This window comes from Argentina silus (assembly GCF_951799395.1).
Source record: "Argentina silus genome assembly, chromosome: 15".
In the NCBI taxonomy this organism is placed as follows: Eukaryota; Metazoa; Chordata; class Actinopteri; order Argentiniformes; family Argentinidae; genus Argentina; species Argentina silus.
In genome coordinates this window covers 16,400,243-16,420,241 of record NC_139669.1, presented here as the reverse complement: position 1 = coordinate 16,420,241, position 19,999 = coordinate 16,400,243, and the positions used below count along the sequence as shown (strand labels likewise).

The 19,999-nt window shown below is 45.3% G+C and overlaps 4 protein-coding genes across 6 annotated transcripts in view; 3 read left to right on the top strand and 1 right to left on the bottom strand.

Annotated features, from left to right (window-relative positions):
- The first annotated feature begins 91 nt into the window (after nt 1-91).
- Nucleotides 92-4,556, top strand: gcna (germ cell nuclear acidic peptidase). Its single transcript, XM_083686052.1, has 12 exons — nt 92-191; nt 366-564; nt 922-988; nt 1,139-1,188; nt 1,374-1,458; nt 1,571-1,650; nt 1,810-2,241; nt 2,370-2,535; nt 2,665-2,797; nt 2,890-3,025; nt 3,276-3,480; nt 3,819-4,556. The coding sequence occupies exons 1-12, from the start codon at nt 99-101 to the stop codon at nt 4,048-4,050; spliced, it is 1,878 nt and encodes a 625-aa protein (XP_083542178.1). The 5' UTR covers nt 92-98; the 3' UTR covers nt 4,051-4,556.
- A 4,403-nt stretch (nt 4,557-8,959) lies between these two features.
- Nucleotides 8,960-11,011, bottom strand: cetn2 (centrin, EF-hand protein, 2; the record flags this gene model as incomplete). The annotated part of the gene is made up of 5 exons (XM_083685794.1): nt 10,884-11,011; nt 9,795-9,956; nt 9,513-9,641; nt 9,254-9,391; nt 8,960-9,049 (listed from the first exon to the last, which is right to left on the bottom strand). Exons 1-5 carry the CDS (start codon nt 10,884-10,886, stop codon nt 8,960-8,962), a joined length of 522 nt encoding a protein of 173 aa, XP_083541920.1. The 5' UTR covers nt 10,887-11,011.
- An 825-nt stretch (nt 11,012-11,836) lies between these two features.
- On the top strand, nt 11,837-15,943 carry nsdhl (NAD(P) dependent 3-beta-hydroxysteroid dehydrogenase NSDHL). Its single transcript, XM_083685594.1, has 8 exons — nt 11,837-11,903; nt 12,099-12,170; nt 12,737-12,898; nt 13,483-13,629; nt 13,856-13,984; nt 14,483-14,625; nt 14,812-14,914; nt 15,083-15,943. The coding sequence occupies exons 2-8, from the start codon at nt 12,150-12,152 to the stop codon at nt 15,413-15,415; spliced, it is 1,038 nt and encodes a 345-aa protein (XP_083541720.1). The 5' UTR covers nt 11,837-11,903; nt 12,099-12,149; the 3' UTR covers nt 15,416-15,943.
- Nucleotides 15,944-17,721: 1,778 nt separating this feature from the next.
- znf185 (zinc finger protein 185 with LIM domain) overlaps nt 17,722-19,999 on the top strand; it is a 13,486-nt gene continuing 11,208 nt past the window's right edge. For all 3 annotated transcript variants that reach the window (XM_083686177.1, XM_083686178.1, XM_083686179.1), the window contains exons 1-3: nt 17,722-17,896; nt 19,431-19,503; nt 19,976-19,999. The exon at nt 19,976-19,999 is cut by the window's right edge and continues 97 nt beyond it. In XM_083686177.1, the coding sequence (XP_083542303.1) occupies nt 19,494-19,503; nt 19,976-19,999 (34 nt within the window). In that variant the 5' untranslated portion in view covers nt 17,722-17,896; nt 19,431-19,493. The remainder of the gene's footprint in view (nt 17,897-19,430; nt 19,504-19,975) is intronic.

Genomic DNA, 19,999 nt, shown 5'->3' with positions numbered 1-19,999 from the left:
AGTAAACGGGCTCTGCGGTGCCCGGGCATGTCTTCAGTGTTCTTTATACTTTAAATAGCCTTGTCTTCCTGCAGATAGAGAGAAAGAAAGAGAGCAGCATGGATGGAGACACACACAGATTGTTTCAGAGAGTTGCTGAAAAACTGGGATGGGCAGAGAAGGATGGAGGACTGGAGACAGCCGAGGATGAGGTTTGTTTTCGTATCTCGGGTCCTTTCATTCATGATTCCATAATTCAGTTTCTTCTTTGCACTTCATGATACAAAGCAGTGATAGAGTTTGGAACGAGAGTAACAGTAAAGAGGTTAGTAAACACAGATAATCACGGCTTAGGGTTTTGATGGATGCTTTTCCATTCCTTCCAGCTTCTAAGAAGCATCAGTAAGACTCGTCGTCCAGCCGTCGGTGGTGACCGCTCCGGCCGTGCTCTGGGCTTCCCTACCCCTGTCCAGCTCCACCTCTCAGACAGCGACGGTGGCTCTGGGAAGGAGAACCAGCTCTCCAAGGCCAATAACTACAGGACCAAGGTCTTGGTTGAGTCCAGTGATGATGATTTTGACCAGTGTAAGTAAGAGCGGTGTACGAGAGTATTGCTGCATGGACATGTATTTGATGTTAATGACAATTTGTAAATGATTTTGAACATCCCCACTACCCCCCTGTATGTTTTCTCTACTGTTAAAAAAATAATAATAATAATTCTTCCTTCTTCTAGCATTGTGACTGCCAATAGCCCCTGGTCCTAGCATAGATTTGTTTTTGTTATGATGACTGATGGATAGATGATTCACTTACTTAGACAAATGTGTTTGTTGTAAGTCGCTTTGGATAAAGGCATCTGCTAAATGTCTCAAATTTAATGTAAATGTAAGTGAACATTAGTTTAATCTCTACTGAATGATGCTCTCTTCTTCTCTGTAGTTCTTTTGGAGAAGGCTACACCCAAAGCGTCTGTGCGGAAACCACGCAATGCTTCTAAGAAAGTCAGGTAGGAATGATAAAGTTGTTTTGAATTTTACCTGTATTATACAAGGGGCTTGTAATCAATGTCTTGCCTTAACTGATCCCAATGTTGTGTTTACCTGCTATCTCTTTTAAACAAAAGTAGATGTTGTGTATCTGGTTGTGTCCTCTCTAGTGAGCCAGTCCTTGTGGTGAGCTCTGACAGTGATGGCAGCTTTGAGAGCTGTGAGTACTGGGCTTAGCCTTCTGGATTTTGGGGTAGTCATGTTTTTATAATGATAAACTATTCTGGGCAGTACTGCTGCATATTGTCAAAACGGCATGTGATTTGGTCAGTCCTTGAACATAAGTCTATTTTCCCTTCACATTCTCTTTACTCACTTTTTTTTGCGTCTCTTTTCATGCCATAGTCTTGAACCGTGTGAAAACACCCAAGTCCAAGCCTAAGCTGAAGACTGCAGCGGGGAGTGGCAGCGGGAGCGTCAGTGAAGACAGGTGCGGTCTGGGTTGTTGATTCTGTGGTTTCAGCTCCATTCACAATGACATGTTGATGATCTTTACTGTTTGTTTGTTTAGCATTCACATTTAGCTTGTGTTTTGCCCTCAGCCTCAAAAAGTTCATCGTGGACAGCCTTTCCTCTGATGATGACTTTGTCTTTGAGAAGAAGAAACCCCCAACCTCTAAAGGTAACCCCGATTGTCCACATACTTAACATACTATAAGCTTCCTAGACCTTGGAGTAAAGCTCTTGCTGTGTAGAAGTGCCACAGTTGGCTAGTTGTTTGCGATAGACGGAGTTAAAGGATGTTACTCAAAGGAACGACTCTGTCTTTACTGTCTTCCAGTTTTTAAGACCCCCAAGCCTCCGGCCGCCCAGCCCCCAGTGAGAAGACCTCTGTCTCAGTGTGATTCTCCCGTCTTCCTCAGCGACAGTGATGAGGAAAATGGGATTGTGATGAAGAGCACGTGGAGGACTCGTCATCCAGTGCGTCAGAAGCCGTCACAGACGAACAAGGTCAAAGCTCCGGAAAGTGACCAAGAGGACATCTCTCCCTCCCCCTCCCCCTCCCCCTCTCCCCTCCCCACCTTCGTTGCTTCCCCTTTTCCCTTCCCCTCGGCCCCCAACCCCTCCTCTGCTCCCTCACATCGCACCTATTCAGCCCTGTTTAAGCTGGAGGACTCTGCCTCCTCAGAGGAGGAGTTCCTGTCCTTACTGGACAGACTGAAGAAGAACAAAATCAGCAGCACAACACTCACACCCAAACATGACACTACAGGTAACACTACATATTTCCCTCACGATTGGATACACCTAGGCTCCTTACCGGGCCATTCATTTGTAATTTCTTGCTGTTACTTTAAGATTTTTAGTTGAATGTACCCATGTGCTGCTATGTGAATCCAGGGTCCACTCAGAAACCCCTTCTGTCAGTTCCGCGGCCCAAGGCTCCGAAACAGACGAGCCCTCGGCCGGTTGGGAGAACACCATTAGATATGAAGACCCCAGTGAAGCCCCCCGTCACCAGACCCCAAATCTCCCAGACAGAGCCCAGACCCAGCCTCATCTCCAGGTACAGGGTCATCATCTTTCCTGCTAACATATCAATACATCAATGTTGAGTCTACCAAACAACATCTAATTCAAATGATGACATAATATCTGCAGGATATTCATTGAAAGTGTTTTCTATTTCCCTCAGAGTTGTGGTGTGTAAGACCCCAGGCTGCTTCCTCCAGTCTCTGTCCAGCTACAGTCGCAACTTCAAGCACACCAAAGAGGACCTCACCAGCAAACTCTACCAGCTCTACAATACGAGTGTCTTTGACAGCAAGGTGAACGCGCGCGCACAAACGCTACACATATACACACTGCAAGTTTGTCAACCTTCACAACGGCTCATGTGTTCTGTCTCCCTCTGCCTCAGCTCCCCACCAACATGTCACTCACTTGGAATAAGAAGTTGAGGAAGACAGCTGGGTACTGCATCACAGGCCAGGAGCGAGGGGGCGGTAACCGATACGCCCGGATAGATCTGTCGGAGAAGGTCTGCGACTCTGCAGGTACTGTACATGCTGGACTTTGCTGGTAAAAGGACCATGTCATGAAATGAGTTTAATTAGATGACCTATCATTAAAATCAAATCCTTGAATGTATCAATATTATGCATGTATGTATGAACCCTGTGTTTAAAGTCTCCTATATCCCATCTCTCTACCATACCATCTCTACTCCTTTCTAACATCCGTTCCATCTCTCTCTCTCTCTCTCGCTCACCATCTCCCTTCCTCCCTCTCTCCCTGCCACTTCAGACCGGCTGCGGGACACGCTGGTCCATGAGATGTGCCATGCGGCCACCTGGCTGATAAACGGAGTGAGGGACGGCCACGGACCCTTCTGGAAGATCTACGCTCGCAAGGCCACGCTGGCGCACCCCGAGCTGCCCATGGTCACCCGCTGCCACAGCTACGACATCAACTACAAATTCCAGTATCAGTGCAACCGCTGCAAGAACACGTACGTCAAGTCCGCCTGTACTTTTCCATCAAGTTTCACAAACTTGGGGGTTTAAGGAATCTTCCATTCCAGGATGAGGTTCCTTCCTTCCAATTTTAGCAACCCGACTGGAATAGGTGTTATGCTTAAGGATTTCTCATCGACACTTGAAGTATTTTGTTTGCTGTGTTGGTGTAGCAATTACAACTATAGCTATCTAGGTATAAACTTACTAAAGTCTTTCTTATCTTACCAGGTCCAGTATTAGGCATCGCCTTCCAGATCGTACCTAACCTGCTAGTTAGTATAAGCTGCGTCAAGGCTGAACTCTAACCTGCGTCATTTCTTCCTCTCCACAGGATCGGGCGTCACTCCAAGTCTCTAGACACACAGAGGTTTGTCTGTGCCCTCTGCACCGGTCAGCTGGTCCTGCTCACCCCTGCCAAGCCCCGGGCTCCCACCCCCTTTGCCACATTTGTCAAAGAGAACTTTGGGACCGTGCGTCAGGAACTGGTAGGTCAGAGCCACGGAGATGTGATGCGTAAACTCAGCGCAGACTTTGCAACGAAGACTCGCCTCAGCCAGAGCTGAGATCCAAACATTCACTCCATGAAATCACTGATCTCATTATGACTCGATAGGTGAAAGCGATTTCCCAACTGTGCTGTGAAAGGGAGGAGAGGTGTCTTATTAGTGATTTATTATGACAATACTACTTCTAACTGCTTCCCTCTTCAATACCTCATTGAATAAATCAGATTTTCAGGGACAGAGGCAGCTTTGATGGATTAACAATGTTATTCCTGACCGTTTTAACTGGAGCCTTACATCTGTCATTACTATGTACAACCGATAACAATAAATGGGAATCAGTCATGTATGTACTGTATGCTGGTATCAAGCCTGTGTGTGAAATGAGATTGAATGTGATTAATTGTTTGGATTATTCACTGCATTATTACTCTTGAGATGTGAACATGTTTTGTGACCAACATTTGTCTTTCTTGAAAGAGGGTAGTCTGTCTTTTTTAAATGTATTTGTATATATATTTCTATGTTTTTCTTGAATGTTCATATGGTACCAAGCTGGCAGGTGAAGCAACATTATAAATACATACAAGAGAAATGTTGCTTGATTTTTTTTTAATGTTCGTCTTAATGTTGATGTATCATTTCTGTGTTTTGTTGATAAGTGTTGTTTTTGAATAAAGATTTTACATTTCAATATGTCAGCGTTTTATCTCAGGAATGTTTACATATTCTGAGCATGGTTTGTTCGACCCATTTGGAAACAAAACAGGAAAATCCTGAAAATATTATTTTTTATATTTGCTACGACTATTCCCTTACGCCTGCCGTATGTGCTATCAGACAAATATTGACAGTGATGTGAATAGGCGAATGTAATCCTTGATAACAGAAACAAACTATTGACTCAGTACTTGCTGCTGTGGTTCTGGGACAGTCAGAGGGTTGTGGGGGTGACAGGGTGAGAAAGGTATATGGGCGAGCTGTTCCCAGCCTACTCAGAGAGGACATATCACTGACATCTTCAGATGGATATGACTAGGCTGAGCTTAGATTCTACTGTACGTGCTTGCAGCAATATGCATTTGAAGTAATAACTGAAAGTACTTTTCATTTTAAAAGCTGATCATTTCAGAGGAAAGGGCCAAGACAGATCTGGAGGTGAGTGTGGACGTCATTGGCTTGAGCCGAATGTGATATTTGAATGCATTATATGCTGAAAGGTTTCATTTGGGTTTGACGGTCGTGACTGACTCATCATTATTTGTAAGACTTAGTCACAGCATATGACTCATTGGGTTATAACAACATATGCCACTGGTGTTAAATGATTTGAGTAACTCAAATGGAGCATATGTTTCCTCTTGCAGTACATGGTGTGGAATATGGACCAAATAGACCACGTTTTGACATTGAAATAGCCCTTCTGTTCCAGACGTAGTCATGGGGACCACCTGTAACGTGACGGCTCTTGAAGCCCTGACTCAGATGGACTCGCATCTCTACTACCTGGTCAAGCTGACCACTCTGTGTGTGAGCTGCACCCTCAACACTGTGTTGAGCATCCCTCTTCTCCTGGCCATCACCCGCTTCCCGTCCCTCCTCATACACACACGCTTCTTCATCCTCACACACCTCCTCTGCTGCGACTCTCTCCAGGTACGTGTTACACAGTGGAGATGGATGGAAGAATGAGCTCCCCGCTCTGTACAATGTGAAGGGATTTGAGACCTACTAAGAGTTGATTTTATTGTTTATCATTCTGTGGATCACAATCACATGTATTATACTAAGTGTGTAAGTACTTGTAAATCCCATTATATTAAAGTGTATTCTGAATGACCTTCACTACTCTGATTTTTAGCTGCTGCTCATGGTCGCCAAGAATGCCCTTCTCACCTCCTGGCAGGGTTTGCCCATAGCTCAGTGTCTGGTGTTTCGTGCTGCCCAGCACGCCTGCTCCATGGTGGGTTACACCAAACCAGGGCTCAGACCAGAAACAACCCCTAGTGCCTGCCCTTATTCCATCAGTGTTAACACGTCTGGAACTGAAAATGTGTAAGCTTCAGTGCCCTCCATAAGTATTGGAAAGAGGAAGCATTTTGTCTTCATTTAGCTCTGTACTCCAACAGTTTGGAGCCCTGAAATATGAGGGGGAGTATGTTTAAAATGTTGTACTTTGTAAATGGTGAACTCAATCTGAAAACAAAACCCACTGAATTAAAGCAGAGAATCTCTACGATAACCCGATAGTAATTGTTTGATTTCAAATCGAAACTGTACGATGGAGGGCACTGTATATATGCTGTATTGCTCACGCCTACTGTATGTTGTTCCTTCACATCTGCAAAGGCCAACAGAGTAGATGCAAGGACCTTTTGTGCTTGTTGACTATTAGCCCACTGAACCGTTTCCGGGCTCCTCCATGTAGAACCTCTCAGGCTCATCACTGTGATGTTCTTGCTACAGGTGGACCTCCTCCTTAGCACGTCTTTAGCCTTGGATCGCCTTGTGGCCATCAAGTGGCCCCTGCACTATGGCCTCCTGGTCTACCCCCGCAGACAGAGACTAGCAGTGGGACTGATCTGGACCTTCTCAGTCCTGCTCAGCGTTGTGGCTATGTGTATGGCTCTGAGCAGCATGGAGGTCAACGCCTCCCTTCCGCGATGCCAGTCGTTCATCCTCGCCCCCTGTCTGCCGGACCACTCGGCCTTGATGGTGTTCTGGACCGTGGTGGTACTGGGCTGCTACCTTACCACCCTGGGGTGCGTCTTCCTCCTGTGCTGGGATATGCGGGGTATGCTGTGTTCACAGCGAGCAGGGGTGACCCTGGGCCTCCAGGCTACCCAATTGCTGTTCTACTCAGTGCCTGTGCTGCTTGACAGTTACCTGCTCCCCCTCAATCTTTACTGTGATGAATTGGATATAGCAATGACCACTACGTATAACCTGGGGATATCACTCATACCACTGGTGTATGGGTACCGCTCCAGAGAGCTGCAGCGAAGGCTGATACAGGTCACTCAGAGGAACACCGTCAGCTCTATCAGCTAATGACTCCGTCAATGACTGGAAAACACAGACGGGAAACATGAAGCTTGAGAACACTTGTTTCTTGGGGCTGTGTTCCAATACATTGTGAATGCATCCTATTTTCCTCCCTTACCCTAGGTAGCCACTGATGTCTGTATGATTTGATATGAAGACGTTTCCACCCACCCTACAGTATAACTGATCTTTTACCTTGTCAGGTCAGAGATTGTGAAGGTTAGACAGGTACTTTGTCAATATGCGCTCACAATACACCATTGAATTTATTCCGCGGTTGTCTCTGAATACTGAGTACACAAGGTATTTCTGATCTGAACCAACAGAGTGATATGTACCATTCCCCAGAATGGCAGGTTTGGATAGCTGAGTCAATGTACCAGAGTGGGTGGTTTGTATCACAGTAATCCATGTGCGTTTCATAAGCAAACACAATGTGTATCAACAGTAATGGGATTGGGTGTTTTAACGACCTCAGTCAACCTATGACTCATCATATTAGTGGAGTTGCCATGGATACAACCTGTGTGAAAAGTACAGTAAAAAGGTCAGGTCTCGTGGCCTGGAGTGGGCCTGTGGTCTGGCACCACGGCCTACAGTGCACACATATGCCCATGTTGGCGTGGGTTTGAATCTGGCCTATGCCCTGCTGACATAACCTCTCCTCCTTACTCTCCTGTCTTTCTTCACTATCTCTATTCAATAAAATGAAAAATAGTGGGGGTGGGGACTGCCCCTTTAATAGGTCAGACACTGACATGAGAAACTGCTTAAAGGTCTTTAATTAATATCTTACATATCGATATATATCTGCACATGCAGTTGATATGTACAAAACATTCAATACAGAAGAGCAAAGATATACAAAGGGGTGACACATAATATCTAATACAAATGAGAAAAATACAGCCACATGTTCACTTTAGGTTTGGGTTAGATTTAAGAATCAACAGTGGACTTTGGAGAACAGGGCTGAGGGGCAGAGGGGCAGAGGGGCAGAGGGGCAGAGGGGCAGAGGGGGTGGGGGGCTTCCCTGAAAAGGATGATTCCCTTATGCAGAGACTCAGGCACAAAGACAAGGGCAGCACTGGAGCAACACACAGTAGCACTCCCACAGCACATGATTGGGGAGGCTGGTGGAGGCAGACGTCACAGGACGGGCTCATTGTAATGCATGGAATGGAATGAGGAATGGTATCAAACACGTGTTTGATACCATTCCTCATTCCATTCCAGAGCCTGTCCTCCGATTTCTTTCAGTGTTCACACTAGCAGTTCACACTAGCAGTCACACCTTTGAAATGCCTCCACCTCTCTTGACAAATACAAAGGGCTACATAATGATGGTTTAATAGGATGGATGAGCAGCTCAATTTCACCCAGTTACAAAGCAGAACATGGGATTGTATACTAATGTATCTAGGCACTGTATACTTCAGCTTTGACACCACATACCCAAAGTTTTGGAGATATTTCAGAAGGATGGATTCCATAAACAAGGTGTTTCGGTATAAAGGTAGCCTACTGTAGGCAACATTCTAAGCAAATACTGCCATTGCAGACTGAGAGATCACTTTTTTGGCAAATCCGTTCTGTCACATAAAACACGAAGGAGAGAAAATAGAGGCTTTGGAATGGATATGATTGTTTGGCATCTTTCTTGGTCCCAGTCGTCTTAAACAGCTCACTTTCCTTGTCCCATTTGCTCCCTGACAACTGATCTGACCAGCTTTGATAGGTTAAATCTAGCCAGTCGTCTCATCTCTTAAGTCAAGCCTGGAAATGGATAAAAGGAAAGGAGGCTGTTTGAGGGTACTGGGACAAGTCTAGATAAGAGTGTGAGTCGAAAAAAAAACATCTAAAAAACCATCCACAGTCCCCTCTGTCCCTGTGTGCCCCCAACACTAACCCCACCCAGTCTCCCTTAGTACAGGCTGGTCTTCTTCATGATGCGCAGAAACTCCTGCTGGTTCACCTCGCCGTCCCCATCCCTGTCTGCCTCCTCGATCATCTCCTGGAGAGGGGTGATGGAGAGAGGGAATGAAAATAGGGATGGCAAGGCCATAAAAAGGCAAACATAAAAGAAATTATCCGACATGGATATCTGCTTCATCTGTGTATGGCTCTAATGAATAGTGTGATTTGTATAATGTCACATCATCTGTGTTTCTATATACAGTACAGTGTGTGACCTGTTGTCCCAGTGTGTGTGTTGCACCTGCAGTTCCTCGTCGGTCAGGTTCTCCCCGAGCTCCTTGGCCACTCTCTTCAGGTTCCGGAAGGAGATCTTTCCCGTCTCGTCGTCGTCAAAAAGACGGAACGCTTTCAGAATCTCCTCCTTGGAGTCCTTCTCAGCCTAGATGATGACACAAGGAACTAGGTCAGTGAGAAGGAACAGCTTCTTTTTCACCTGTTTTTATGGTATTTGGATATTTACTGTATGTTTTGATGAAAATACATTTGTGCTCTGCTTTTACCATCTTCTGTGTCATGACGGTGAGGAAATCAATGAAGGAGATCTTTCCTGTGCCGTCCTTGTCCACCTCTGTGATCATCTTCTTGATCTCCTCTTTCTTTGGCTCAAACCCCAGAGCTCTCATCGCAACCTGCCAGCATAAGTGAGGGACACACACAACACACGCACACGCACACGCACACACACACACACACACACAGTGACAAAACTTAAGCTGTTATCAAATGGATCTCAAAATCTAGATAATGGTCCCTAGATGAAGTAACAGAGGACAGGATCTGACCTTGAGCTCTTTGACGTCGATGTGCCCGGAGCCGTCAGTGTCAAACAGCTCGAAGGCCTCTCTGATCTCCTGCTTCAGCTCCTCCGTCAGCTCAGGCTTGGGGCTGGTCTTCTTACGAGGTGGGGCCACAGGCCCCAGGGATGGCCTCTTCACACTGGTTGCCTAGTGATGACATCAGAGGAGAGGACAAGGGTTCACTTAGGTAAGGAAGATGGAGACACTGACACTCTTAGTAGTCTTCAATGGCTTCCTCGTCATCCATCTCCTTTCCTCTATCTGTACTGAAACTAAAGGACATAACAAATTCCTGATAGCATCCTCCATTGGCTATTGCTTTCACCTCCTCCACTGTGCTCTCAGATCAGGGAAGATGATGGAGAGGATACTTATTAAGATTCACCCAGGGAGAGACAAAAGTTATCAGATTCACTTTATCTTGAATAGAGCATAGAGCACACTGATCACTTAATTCAAATGGAATAGAAATTATTTTTGGGAAACATTCAAAAAATAAGGATTTGTTGTTAGAATGTATTTTCCTTGGAATGTGGTTTGCAACAAGGGATACCAGGCCCCAAAATCTGTTGATAACATGTCAGACTCACTGGCTCCAAGCCTAACTGAGATGAGCCTTATGTCCTGGTTTCATGTTTATTACCTACTATAACATTGACTGCAAACTCTTTGTGGTTGCCACTTTCCTGCTGACCATTCTCTTGGACAGAAATTTGGTGTCCCAGATCGATCTGACTAATAAATTGTCTTTATTTAACTTTCAATTTGAGTATCCACCTTCTTCCACGCATCATTGGATATTATTCTTCAATATCAGAAACATCATCATTACAATTTGGCGTCACGAACAGGATTCTAGTGAACGGCGAAAATAACAGGTGAGCAGACTTTCATTTCTCACACTTGTGATTTTCTGTCATCTCCAAAATATAATTACAGCCTATATCTAGCCCTATAGCTTACCATAGACGGCATTACAGCATCACGTACTGTTTTATTTGCGTTTTTGATATATCTAGGGAAAACTATTTTCACGTTTTTTTGGACGTTATTTTGCTACAATGTGTCACTCACCATCTCAGATGTTCCGGTGTGAATCGAGGGTCGTAGATTTACTGAGCAGACTTTAATCGAATTTCTGTTTACCGATCGCTCCCCTCCCCTATCATCCAGATCATGCACGGAGAAGGAGATGCGTTTATACTGTGAATCACATTCACTGTGCACTGTCAGTTAGGCAATCGAGATTTTGAATCAATTATTTTCACTTCTAGGTTTGAAAGTCAGATGGCAGCCTGGCTCACAAAATAATTTCGAAATAGAAAATGAACGTTCCCAGGTGACGGGGCGCGCTAGTTTATTCCAGTGCTGTCATCGTTATTATGAGAGCCTGTAGGTGCGCTCGATTTACCTCACGCTTGTCTCTGGGGTGGGTGGAGCACATTTAGCAGTGCCGCGAAGTCCGCGCATAATCCGTCGGGAAGATAAATCCAGCGCTCCCAGTATCGCTCAGGCAAACACATAATTGGTTATTGAGGACATGTGGTATACAACTCTGTATAACAATTGGCTGAAACATTTCTTCCAGTTGTTAATCAGTCACTATGGAAAGGGGATTTCAACTCAAGACTATATATCTGTATTTGTCTTATGCATGATATGGTGTCATACTATTTAATCAACATGTACAGAGCGCTATAATAGTCGTTTCTGAAGCCAGTAGGCAGTCGGCTTCTCTGGACACATGCAAAGGAAACGCAGCGGCTGATCTTGGATCTGTTCTGCACACATGACCACTCACCTAAAAGCAGTTTGAATGAAACAACATCTGATCCTGGGCCAGGCTAAGGGGGATGGGGGGGGCGTCGCTGCACATTGTAGGGGAGTGGTTACTGTATGGATGTAGACTCCGGTTGGTCGGAGTGGTGGCGTTCTCTGACGCCATTACCACACCATTGGCTTAGTATTAGCGCGCTTGTATCACCTTTGCAGCCGAAGTTCAGTTCACCCAACGAGAGAGCGTCTGTAGCTCAGCTGATAGTTGGCTTCTGTTATTTCTACGCGTGTTCGTTAATAGTGTACCAGATTGTACAGGTAAGTTTACGCTGCTTTGCGAAGATGTTCATGATGATTTCGAAACGCATTAAGTGTCATTCATTCTTACCATGCGTCAATTGACAGCAAACGTACTGGTGATGTTCTGAATAGCTTTGTGAAACTCTGTTCTCGAGTAATTATATAGGCAATGCAATTGTTACCAAATAGCCTAATTGACATCTCCTCTTTCAGTTTGCCTCGCAGGACCGACGACACTCCGGTTTGTCACATCAAAATCAAATCATGGCCACGCGCATTCGACCGGTGAGTCCGTGGAATTAGATGAACATGTGTCCATATTGAGTTGACAGTCCACTGAGTTGAAGTATTGGCATCATGTCACTCTTACCAGTTCATATACATTCAAAGCAATGTTCAATTTTGGATTGTGTCTGTGTGTGTGTCTGTGGGTGGTTTGTGTATAAAGCCCAACTGCATGAACTCCTGGGTTACCTCACCTCATTATTGAAATTCAAGAACATCAATTACCTAAATCGCTCTCAGAGTTGGTTAACTCTTGAAGTTCCTTGGGTCTCCACCGAATTGTGTAAATCCGCTTTTAGTTATGGTGCACCTCACTGCTGGAACAATCAGCAGAGAACATTTCAGTTGGTTACTCTGGTGGTGCTCCGTTTCAAGTTTTGATTGAGGACCTCTCTGTTGAAAAATGTGTTTGTTTTTCTTGATTGTGTTTTATAATGTATTTTTTATTGTATCTATGGTTGTAAACCGTGTGTATGCAGTGCTTCCTTGTAAAAGAGACCTTGGTCTCAATGGGACTCCCTGCTAAAATAACGTGTGTGTGTGTCTGTGTTGTCCTCACTCCACAGAGCAGCAAGCGGTGTGCAGTCATCGGTGGCTCAGGGTTCCTAGGCAGACACCTTGTCGAGAAGTTGTTGGAGCGGGGCTATGCTGTGTCAGTGTTTGACATTCGTCAGAGCTATGAGCTTCCTGGGGTCACCTTCCACCAGGGGGACCTCTGTGACAAACAGGTGAGTCTTGGTAACTGGTCCCTATGATTACGCCTGTGCTCTTTACCCTATGAACTATGCCCTACATATTGTAGGCGTAGTTCAGACATGAGGGCTTTAGGGCAAACGTCTCTTCTCAGTGCTCCCTTACGGTGTCAGTATGGCTGTTTCCACTGCATTTCCACTGCATTTCCACTGCACAGTACAGTAATCACCAATATGACACTTTTCTGTTTGTGTGTGTCTCTCAGTTCAGTTTACTTTTATTGTCCCAGATGGGGAACTTGGCTTGTAGTCAGGAGTCACAATTAAAAACATACGATATACTAATATATAAATACAACGTACAATTACGCAGGGGTACTCTGAATCTACGGCATGAGGGTGGTTTTTCAAATTCAGAGTGAAGGGGGTGGTCTTCACTCTCCAACACAGACCTGGCCTTACGGAGAACATGCTGGTCAAACATTGAGGGGGGGGTCTGTTGGACACCTCGAACTTTGCCAGCCACCTCTCTCTGAGTGCTGAATGTGTTTACCTGTATGTGTGTGTGTGTTTTCATCTGAACTGATGTCTCTGTCTGTGTCTGTCTGTCTGTGTCTCAGGCTCTACTGAGAGCTCTCCAGGATGTGTCTCTGGTGTTCCACTGTGCCTCCCCTGCCCCTGCCAGCGACGACCGGGCGTTGTTCCAGAGGGTCAACATCCAGGGCACACGCACCGTGCTGCAGGCCTGCACCGACGCTGGGGTCCAGGTAGGGGGCAGTATGGAGTCATCACCAGACGAAACACAGGCCTCTCAGACATAAGCGATTAGAGACAAATTTGATTAGGGAGAGTATGTTTAAATGTTCAAATACTTCAAATAGTTATCCCTTCTTAGATTTTAATTACTCAGCTTAATTTGATTGGGTAAATGAAAACACTGCTCCCTTCTGCAGGGTGGCAATGAAAGTGTTTGTTGTCTCCGTGTGTCTGTAGAAGCTGGTGTTGACCAGCAGTGCCAGCGTGGTGTTTGAGGGGAGCGACATTAAGGACGGGAGAGAGGACCTGCCCTACGCCAAGAAGCCCATTGACTACTACACAGAGACCAAGATTCAGCAGGAAAAGGTAGAGGCAGAGACTTGTCTTTGGAATAGCCAAGTCAGATCAATTCAAGTGTATTTGTCAAGTCCACAATATACTAGATACAGCACAATGAAATGCTTTAGGGCAAGCAAATCCTCAACAGTCAACAATTAACAATGTAATATAATAATAATAATAATAATAATAATAATAGAAAAAATAATGATAGCATAAGGTGTCACAGTAATAGCAGCAGAAACTCAACAACAATATTGGAAGTTTGAGTAGTATGTGCCTGTGTGAAGGAGTGCAAATGTGCAATGTCTTTTGGAGAAGGATGCTGAACTGAAGCACCACCTTGGAAGAGGTGGAAAAGCTACCTGGACAAGGCTAGAGTAGAGAACGACCACCACACACATTTGACTTCACACAGAACTACCCATTGAGGGATTCTGCTTCACTGTGTTTTACCTTGCCAAAGCCAACGTAATGACCATTCACTGTGTGTTGTTCATACTCGTGACTGTATCTGTGTCTCAGATAGTCCTGGAGGCCTGCGACACACAGAAGGGTCTCCTCACTGTCGCCATCCGACCTCACGGCATCTTCGGCCCTCGCGACCCCCAGCTGGTGCCTATCCTGGTGGACACGGCTCGCAGGGGCAAGATGAAGTTCATCATCGGGTGGGTCATCGTAGAACACGGGGTTCACTGGTAGAGGAGAGCATGATGGGTTTGATGATTTCCAGTTAACTGAGTTTCTGAACATCATTCATGTGAGGTGACGGGTAGTTTGTGCAGTGGGTTTAACTCTCTATCTATCTGTTTCTCTCTGTCTTTATCTCTCTGTCTCCCTGTCCCCCTGAGCAGTGATGGATCTAACCTGGTGGATTTCACCTTTGTGGAGAATGTGGTTCATGGACACATCCTAGCAGCCGAGCGCCTGAAACCAGAGTCTCCAGTCTGTGGCAAGGTGGGGAATTCTTCTGTCATTCCTCCCGTCAATGTCAGATAAGTGTTCTGAATGCTTAAATTGTTGCTGAGCAGGTGCCTTTATCTCTTCCTCCATCTATCTCTCTTCCCCCATCTATCTCACTCTCTCTCTCCTTCTTCTCTCTCTCTCTCTTTCTCTCTCTCTCAGGCATACCACATCACTAACGATGAGCCGGTGAAGTTCTGGGACTTCATGTCGGATATTCTGGTGGGTTTGGGCTACGCCGCCCCTCGGTACAACCTCCCTTACAGACTGGTGTACGGTCTGGCCCTGCTGCTCTGGCTGCTGGCTCTGCTGCTACGCCCCCTGGTGGACTTCAAACCCACCTTCACCCCCATGAGAGTCGCCCTGGCGGGCACACACCACTACTACAGCTGCTCCCGCGCCAAGCAGGACATGGGCTACAGTCCGCTGGTCAGCCTGAAGGACGGGATAGCCCGTACCGTGGAGAGCTATCCTCACCTGAGACATGGAGCCTGATTTCTCTCTCTCTACACACACAGTGATATGGAGCCTCAGGGCAGGAGCCTCACTTGAGATCCTCCCACGACATCCAGACGTTCTCCTAAGTCATGCACTGGTGGCAATGGGAAACATTTAGAGTTTTGTGTGTCGTGAATCTCAAGCGAGGACTCAGCCCTGAAGGATGGACTGTCGGTACTCTCACCTGTCGGTAGTCTCGAGTCCTGTTCATCAGGCTCAAACGGACACACGTTGCGGTGTTTGCAGATACAAGCCTTTGAATTGAATGTTCTCTCACCTTGGCTGTCCTTGTTTTGGCTACAACGTTCTACCAGCAGATGGCAGCCTTCTCTTTGTTTATTATAGTCTTATATTTCTTACATAGAGATACAAAGTTCTCAGCACTTATTGAAGAAGATTGTTCATTGTGTGACCCGTAACGTGAATTGTGACTGCTGTTTGACTGACAGCTATCCTATTTACTTCCCTAATACATTGTTCTCAGATGTAGCTGTACATTTCAAATAAAATGTGATATGCTTTACATTCCACGGAAAGGGTTCACTGTTCTTTTATTATATGACTAATGCTATATTTGTTTGTCATGTATGAAGATTGACATATGCAAGAGAGTTTCTTTCTTGTCGCCAGGGGAAACGGTTGACGTTGCTGTTGTTGAATGAGGCCTCGGAAGTTGTTTTCATTTGTCTTCTGTTCGTCGTCCTCTCATACTTCCTCTCCTACAGTATTTCATTGAGCACAATAATGGGATGGGCAATTTCACACACACACACACACACACACACACACCCTCTCTCTCTCTCTGTCATACTCCCTTTTACACATTCCACCTGTCTTTCTCTGACAGTCATTTCCTCTCATTACACTATTCACACATCCTCACGTTCAACTGTTGTTAAAATGAATAAGTGAACCTAATTGTTTGGGTAGTCTGTACATGGAGCTCCATATCAGCTCCTTGCACCTTGTATCAGAGTGACACACAGTAACCACAGGTACAACATAACCATATGTTGATGCTGGTGCCTGTTTGTCATTCCACCTGGTGGTGTGGTGAGAGAGGGTGGGGGTTAAGTTTAGATGCCTGACATTCCCTCAACAATAGTGGGCCATGGGTACTGAGGTGAATCAGTGAATCACCAGGCAAGGCTGTCCGACTGGTTTATCTTAGCTCGGCGGGGGGGGGTGGGGGGTGGGGGGGGGACAAAGAGAAGCATGATGGTACAATAGACTTCACAGTTTACACTTGCCAATGTGTTCACCAGAGTGAATCTTTGGCACTCGGACCAATCGGTTTCGTCATCCTCTATTCTCTCATTAGAGTAAGCAGAGCCCGCGTGACGAAAAAAAACTCACGTGTTAAATGAATGTTCTAGAAAGTTGCGACATCCCACCACACCCCAACCATTTTACATTTGAAGGGGATTGATGAATGTATGCGCAGTGTGAGTGGGACTGTTTTCATAGCAACATATGGGTGGAGTGAGTTCAGTGCTGTGAACCTGAACGCTGTCTGGTGTGGCCAATGATTTGCAGTTTGTTGCTATTGACAACCCCCTTTGGAGCAGATGGTGGTGGTTTACGAAAAAAAGTGTGCGCTGTTATCAGTCTCATACACACACACACACACACACACACACACCCACAGAGTAAACTAACACTGCTTACGTCTGCTTCTTCTGCTCCAGGAGCTACTTTAGGTCACTTGGCAGATTGCATGTTGACTGTCTTCCTGAGTATTTCGACAGTTGTTTAGAAAACAGATGTGTTTCAAGATGAGACATGTTTTACAGGGCTTTGAGGGAATATAATTGCTTCAAGTTTGAAAGAGAGGGCCACAATACAAAGCAAATAGCAGTGCTCTGGATTTGCTTTGGTCTTGTGAAATACTTTGAAGTAGACTTGAGGGAGAGCTAGTTGTTTGTTGCCATATTATGCAATGTCTCCTAGCGCTGTTTGTTATGGATGTGTCTGTCTCATTTTGATGATGTGAGCAATGTGTGTCCCTACCCAGTGAGCATTAGAGGAGTCTCTTAGGAGTAACTATGTTGCTATGGGTTTGTGTGTGTTCCACTCATCCAGCTCCCACTCCTCTCCTACGTCTTTCAGAGTGCCTCCCCGGGCTGTGACAGGTATAGTAGAATCATAGCAACCCCACCCTTTCTCGCTCTCTCTCTCTCTCACACACACACACACACACACACACACACCCGAACACATACACATACACACACCCACATGCCTCCTTGACTTGCTGATCTTGTTAGTGCCCACGCCCGTACCTGTTCACTCAGAGAGGGAAACACCTGTCAGACAGAAAGAACTTTCTCTCTGCTCACACACACACACACACACACACACCAATCTATTTATCTACAGCTCACAGTGCCCCATCCCTGCTGCTCTCTATATCTCTCACTTTCCACTCATCCGTGTGGACATTTCTCTTGATTTAAACCTTGTAGACTTCAAGTGAAGGTAAGTGCTTTTCTTTCTTTTTTTTTTTAAAGAGCTTTGACGATTCTTTGAGGTACTTTTGATTGTTATCACCATGTTTGACTTTACTTGGCTTATAATGTGTACGTTCATATCTGTCTCTCCTAAACACAGATCATAAACCTAATCAATCATACCGTATCTACGGTTAACTGTTTGTTGACGCTCCTTTTGACTGCACACACGTGGATGTCACTGTATTTGCCATTTTAGAACCATTTCTCTCTGTCTGTCTGTTTGCTTGTCTTGATTGCCTGTCAGAAGAGTAAACCTCTTCTCCCCTGCCCTTCCATAGCCTTCGTTGTTTGTCATGTATGTACTGGTGTGTATCATCCATGATCCCTACCATGTTTAAGCCTTCAGCATATATGTTTTATTATCCCTCTGGGCAATATACCTGACATATTCAGCATATTCATATATTAAGATCTTCGGAAAGGGCGTTTGCACAGCCTGAGGATTTTTACCACTTGGAAGTATTTGCATAGTGAATTTGGCAGCCTTCCACAGTTTTGCATATGCTCAACTTTGCCTCTGTTTTTGATAAGGGGAATCTTGCCCATTTTTTATTACCATTTCCCCTTTCTCTCCTGTCCCCTGAGGAGATTCGTAGTTGTGTGAGCTGTCTGTGTCTTCTGATGAGGGATGGTTCAATTACAAAATCTTGAACAAGGATTTACATTCTTAACACATGAGCCTACTTATATAATATCATTCATTTATTCAGAATTAAATGTAATTTATTCATTTTGTTGAGGTCTACACTTCCTACTAGCCAGGTTGTAAGATTGTTAAAGAAAATGTGTTGGGTAGCAAGCAGATGCTACCACTGACCCCTTGAACCTTGTTATGTACCAATTTCAATTTTTAAAATTGCAACCGTCTCAGAAGCCAGGAAGGTCAACAGTGCAGTTTTGAAGCGAGGTGATAGGTAAGGCGAAAAAACCACTTTCTCTGGGAGCACTCCTACCAACAAATCCTGTCCAGTGTGCCACAGAATGTTCTACACTCAAATTGGGCTCATCAGCCTCATCATCTGCACACTCTGCGAACTCCTTAGACATCTTAATAGTCTTCATCAACCTATGATGGATGGTGTGTGTGTGTGTGTGTGTGTGTGTGTGTATGACTTTGTGTGTGTCCATCTGTCTCTGGGTGACAGAGTGTGTTTCGGTAGAAAGTGGTAGGACTGGGTCTTCTGCATAGCTGAAGAATGAGACTCCATAGCTGAAGAAATTCCATTCAAAACACATGTTCCACAGGAGAAAGAGGGTGGGAACTGGTAGCCTCCCCTCCCAAAGACACGAGTCACAAACAAACACACCAAGATTGAGCTTGCATCTTCCTTACTGCGTCAGCACTATTGCATCACGTTTTATCGCTGATTCACAGGTCTGAATGGGTGGTACCTGGGAAACGACTTGCTGCTATGATCCCATTGATGTCACTGTATTCACAAGCACAAGGCCACTCACCATCCATTTAACACCATCCTGGTTCTGTGTCTATTCCTCAGGGAACCCGAGGACAAACCGAGGAGGGAAGTGAAGAAAGAAAAGGAAAGACACAGCCAACGACCATGTCAAAAGGTGAACACAATGACAGTTCAGATTTGAATGAGATAATCTGTTTCCTGACGTTGTAAAAGGTGAAGAGAGTTCCGCCGCATGCCAGGTAGATGACTGCATGGTTGGCATCAGGCGTTGTTTCCTTTTCCATGCCTCCTGTGAAATATGGATGTCCGTCAATGTGTGTCTCATTAAGTTAATCTCTTTTATCGTATATATCACCAGACTGGCGATAAGACACACGTCGCGGTAAAATGTCACGTCTCTAAATCATGTTTATGACACCTCCTCTGTGTGCGCTCAAAGTGTTTTTAAAATGTGTGCATGACACGTTGTGTAGTGTGTATCCCTGAGCTGTGTGTGTGTGTGTGTGTGTGTGTGTGTGTGTGTGTGTGTGTGTGTGTGTGTGTGTGTGTGTGTGTGTGTGTGTGTGTGTCTGACACTCCTGATGTGTATGACATGGGTATCCTGTGTGTGTGTGTGTGTGTTTCAGAGGGGGACAGAGCGTCTGTGTTTC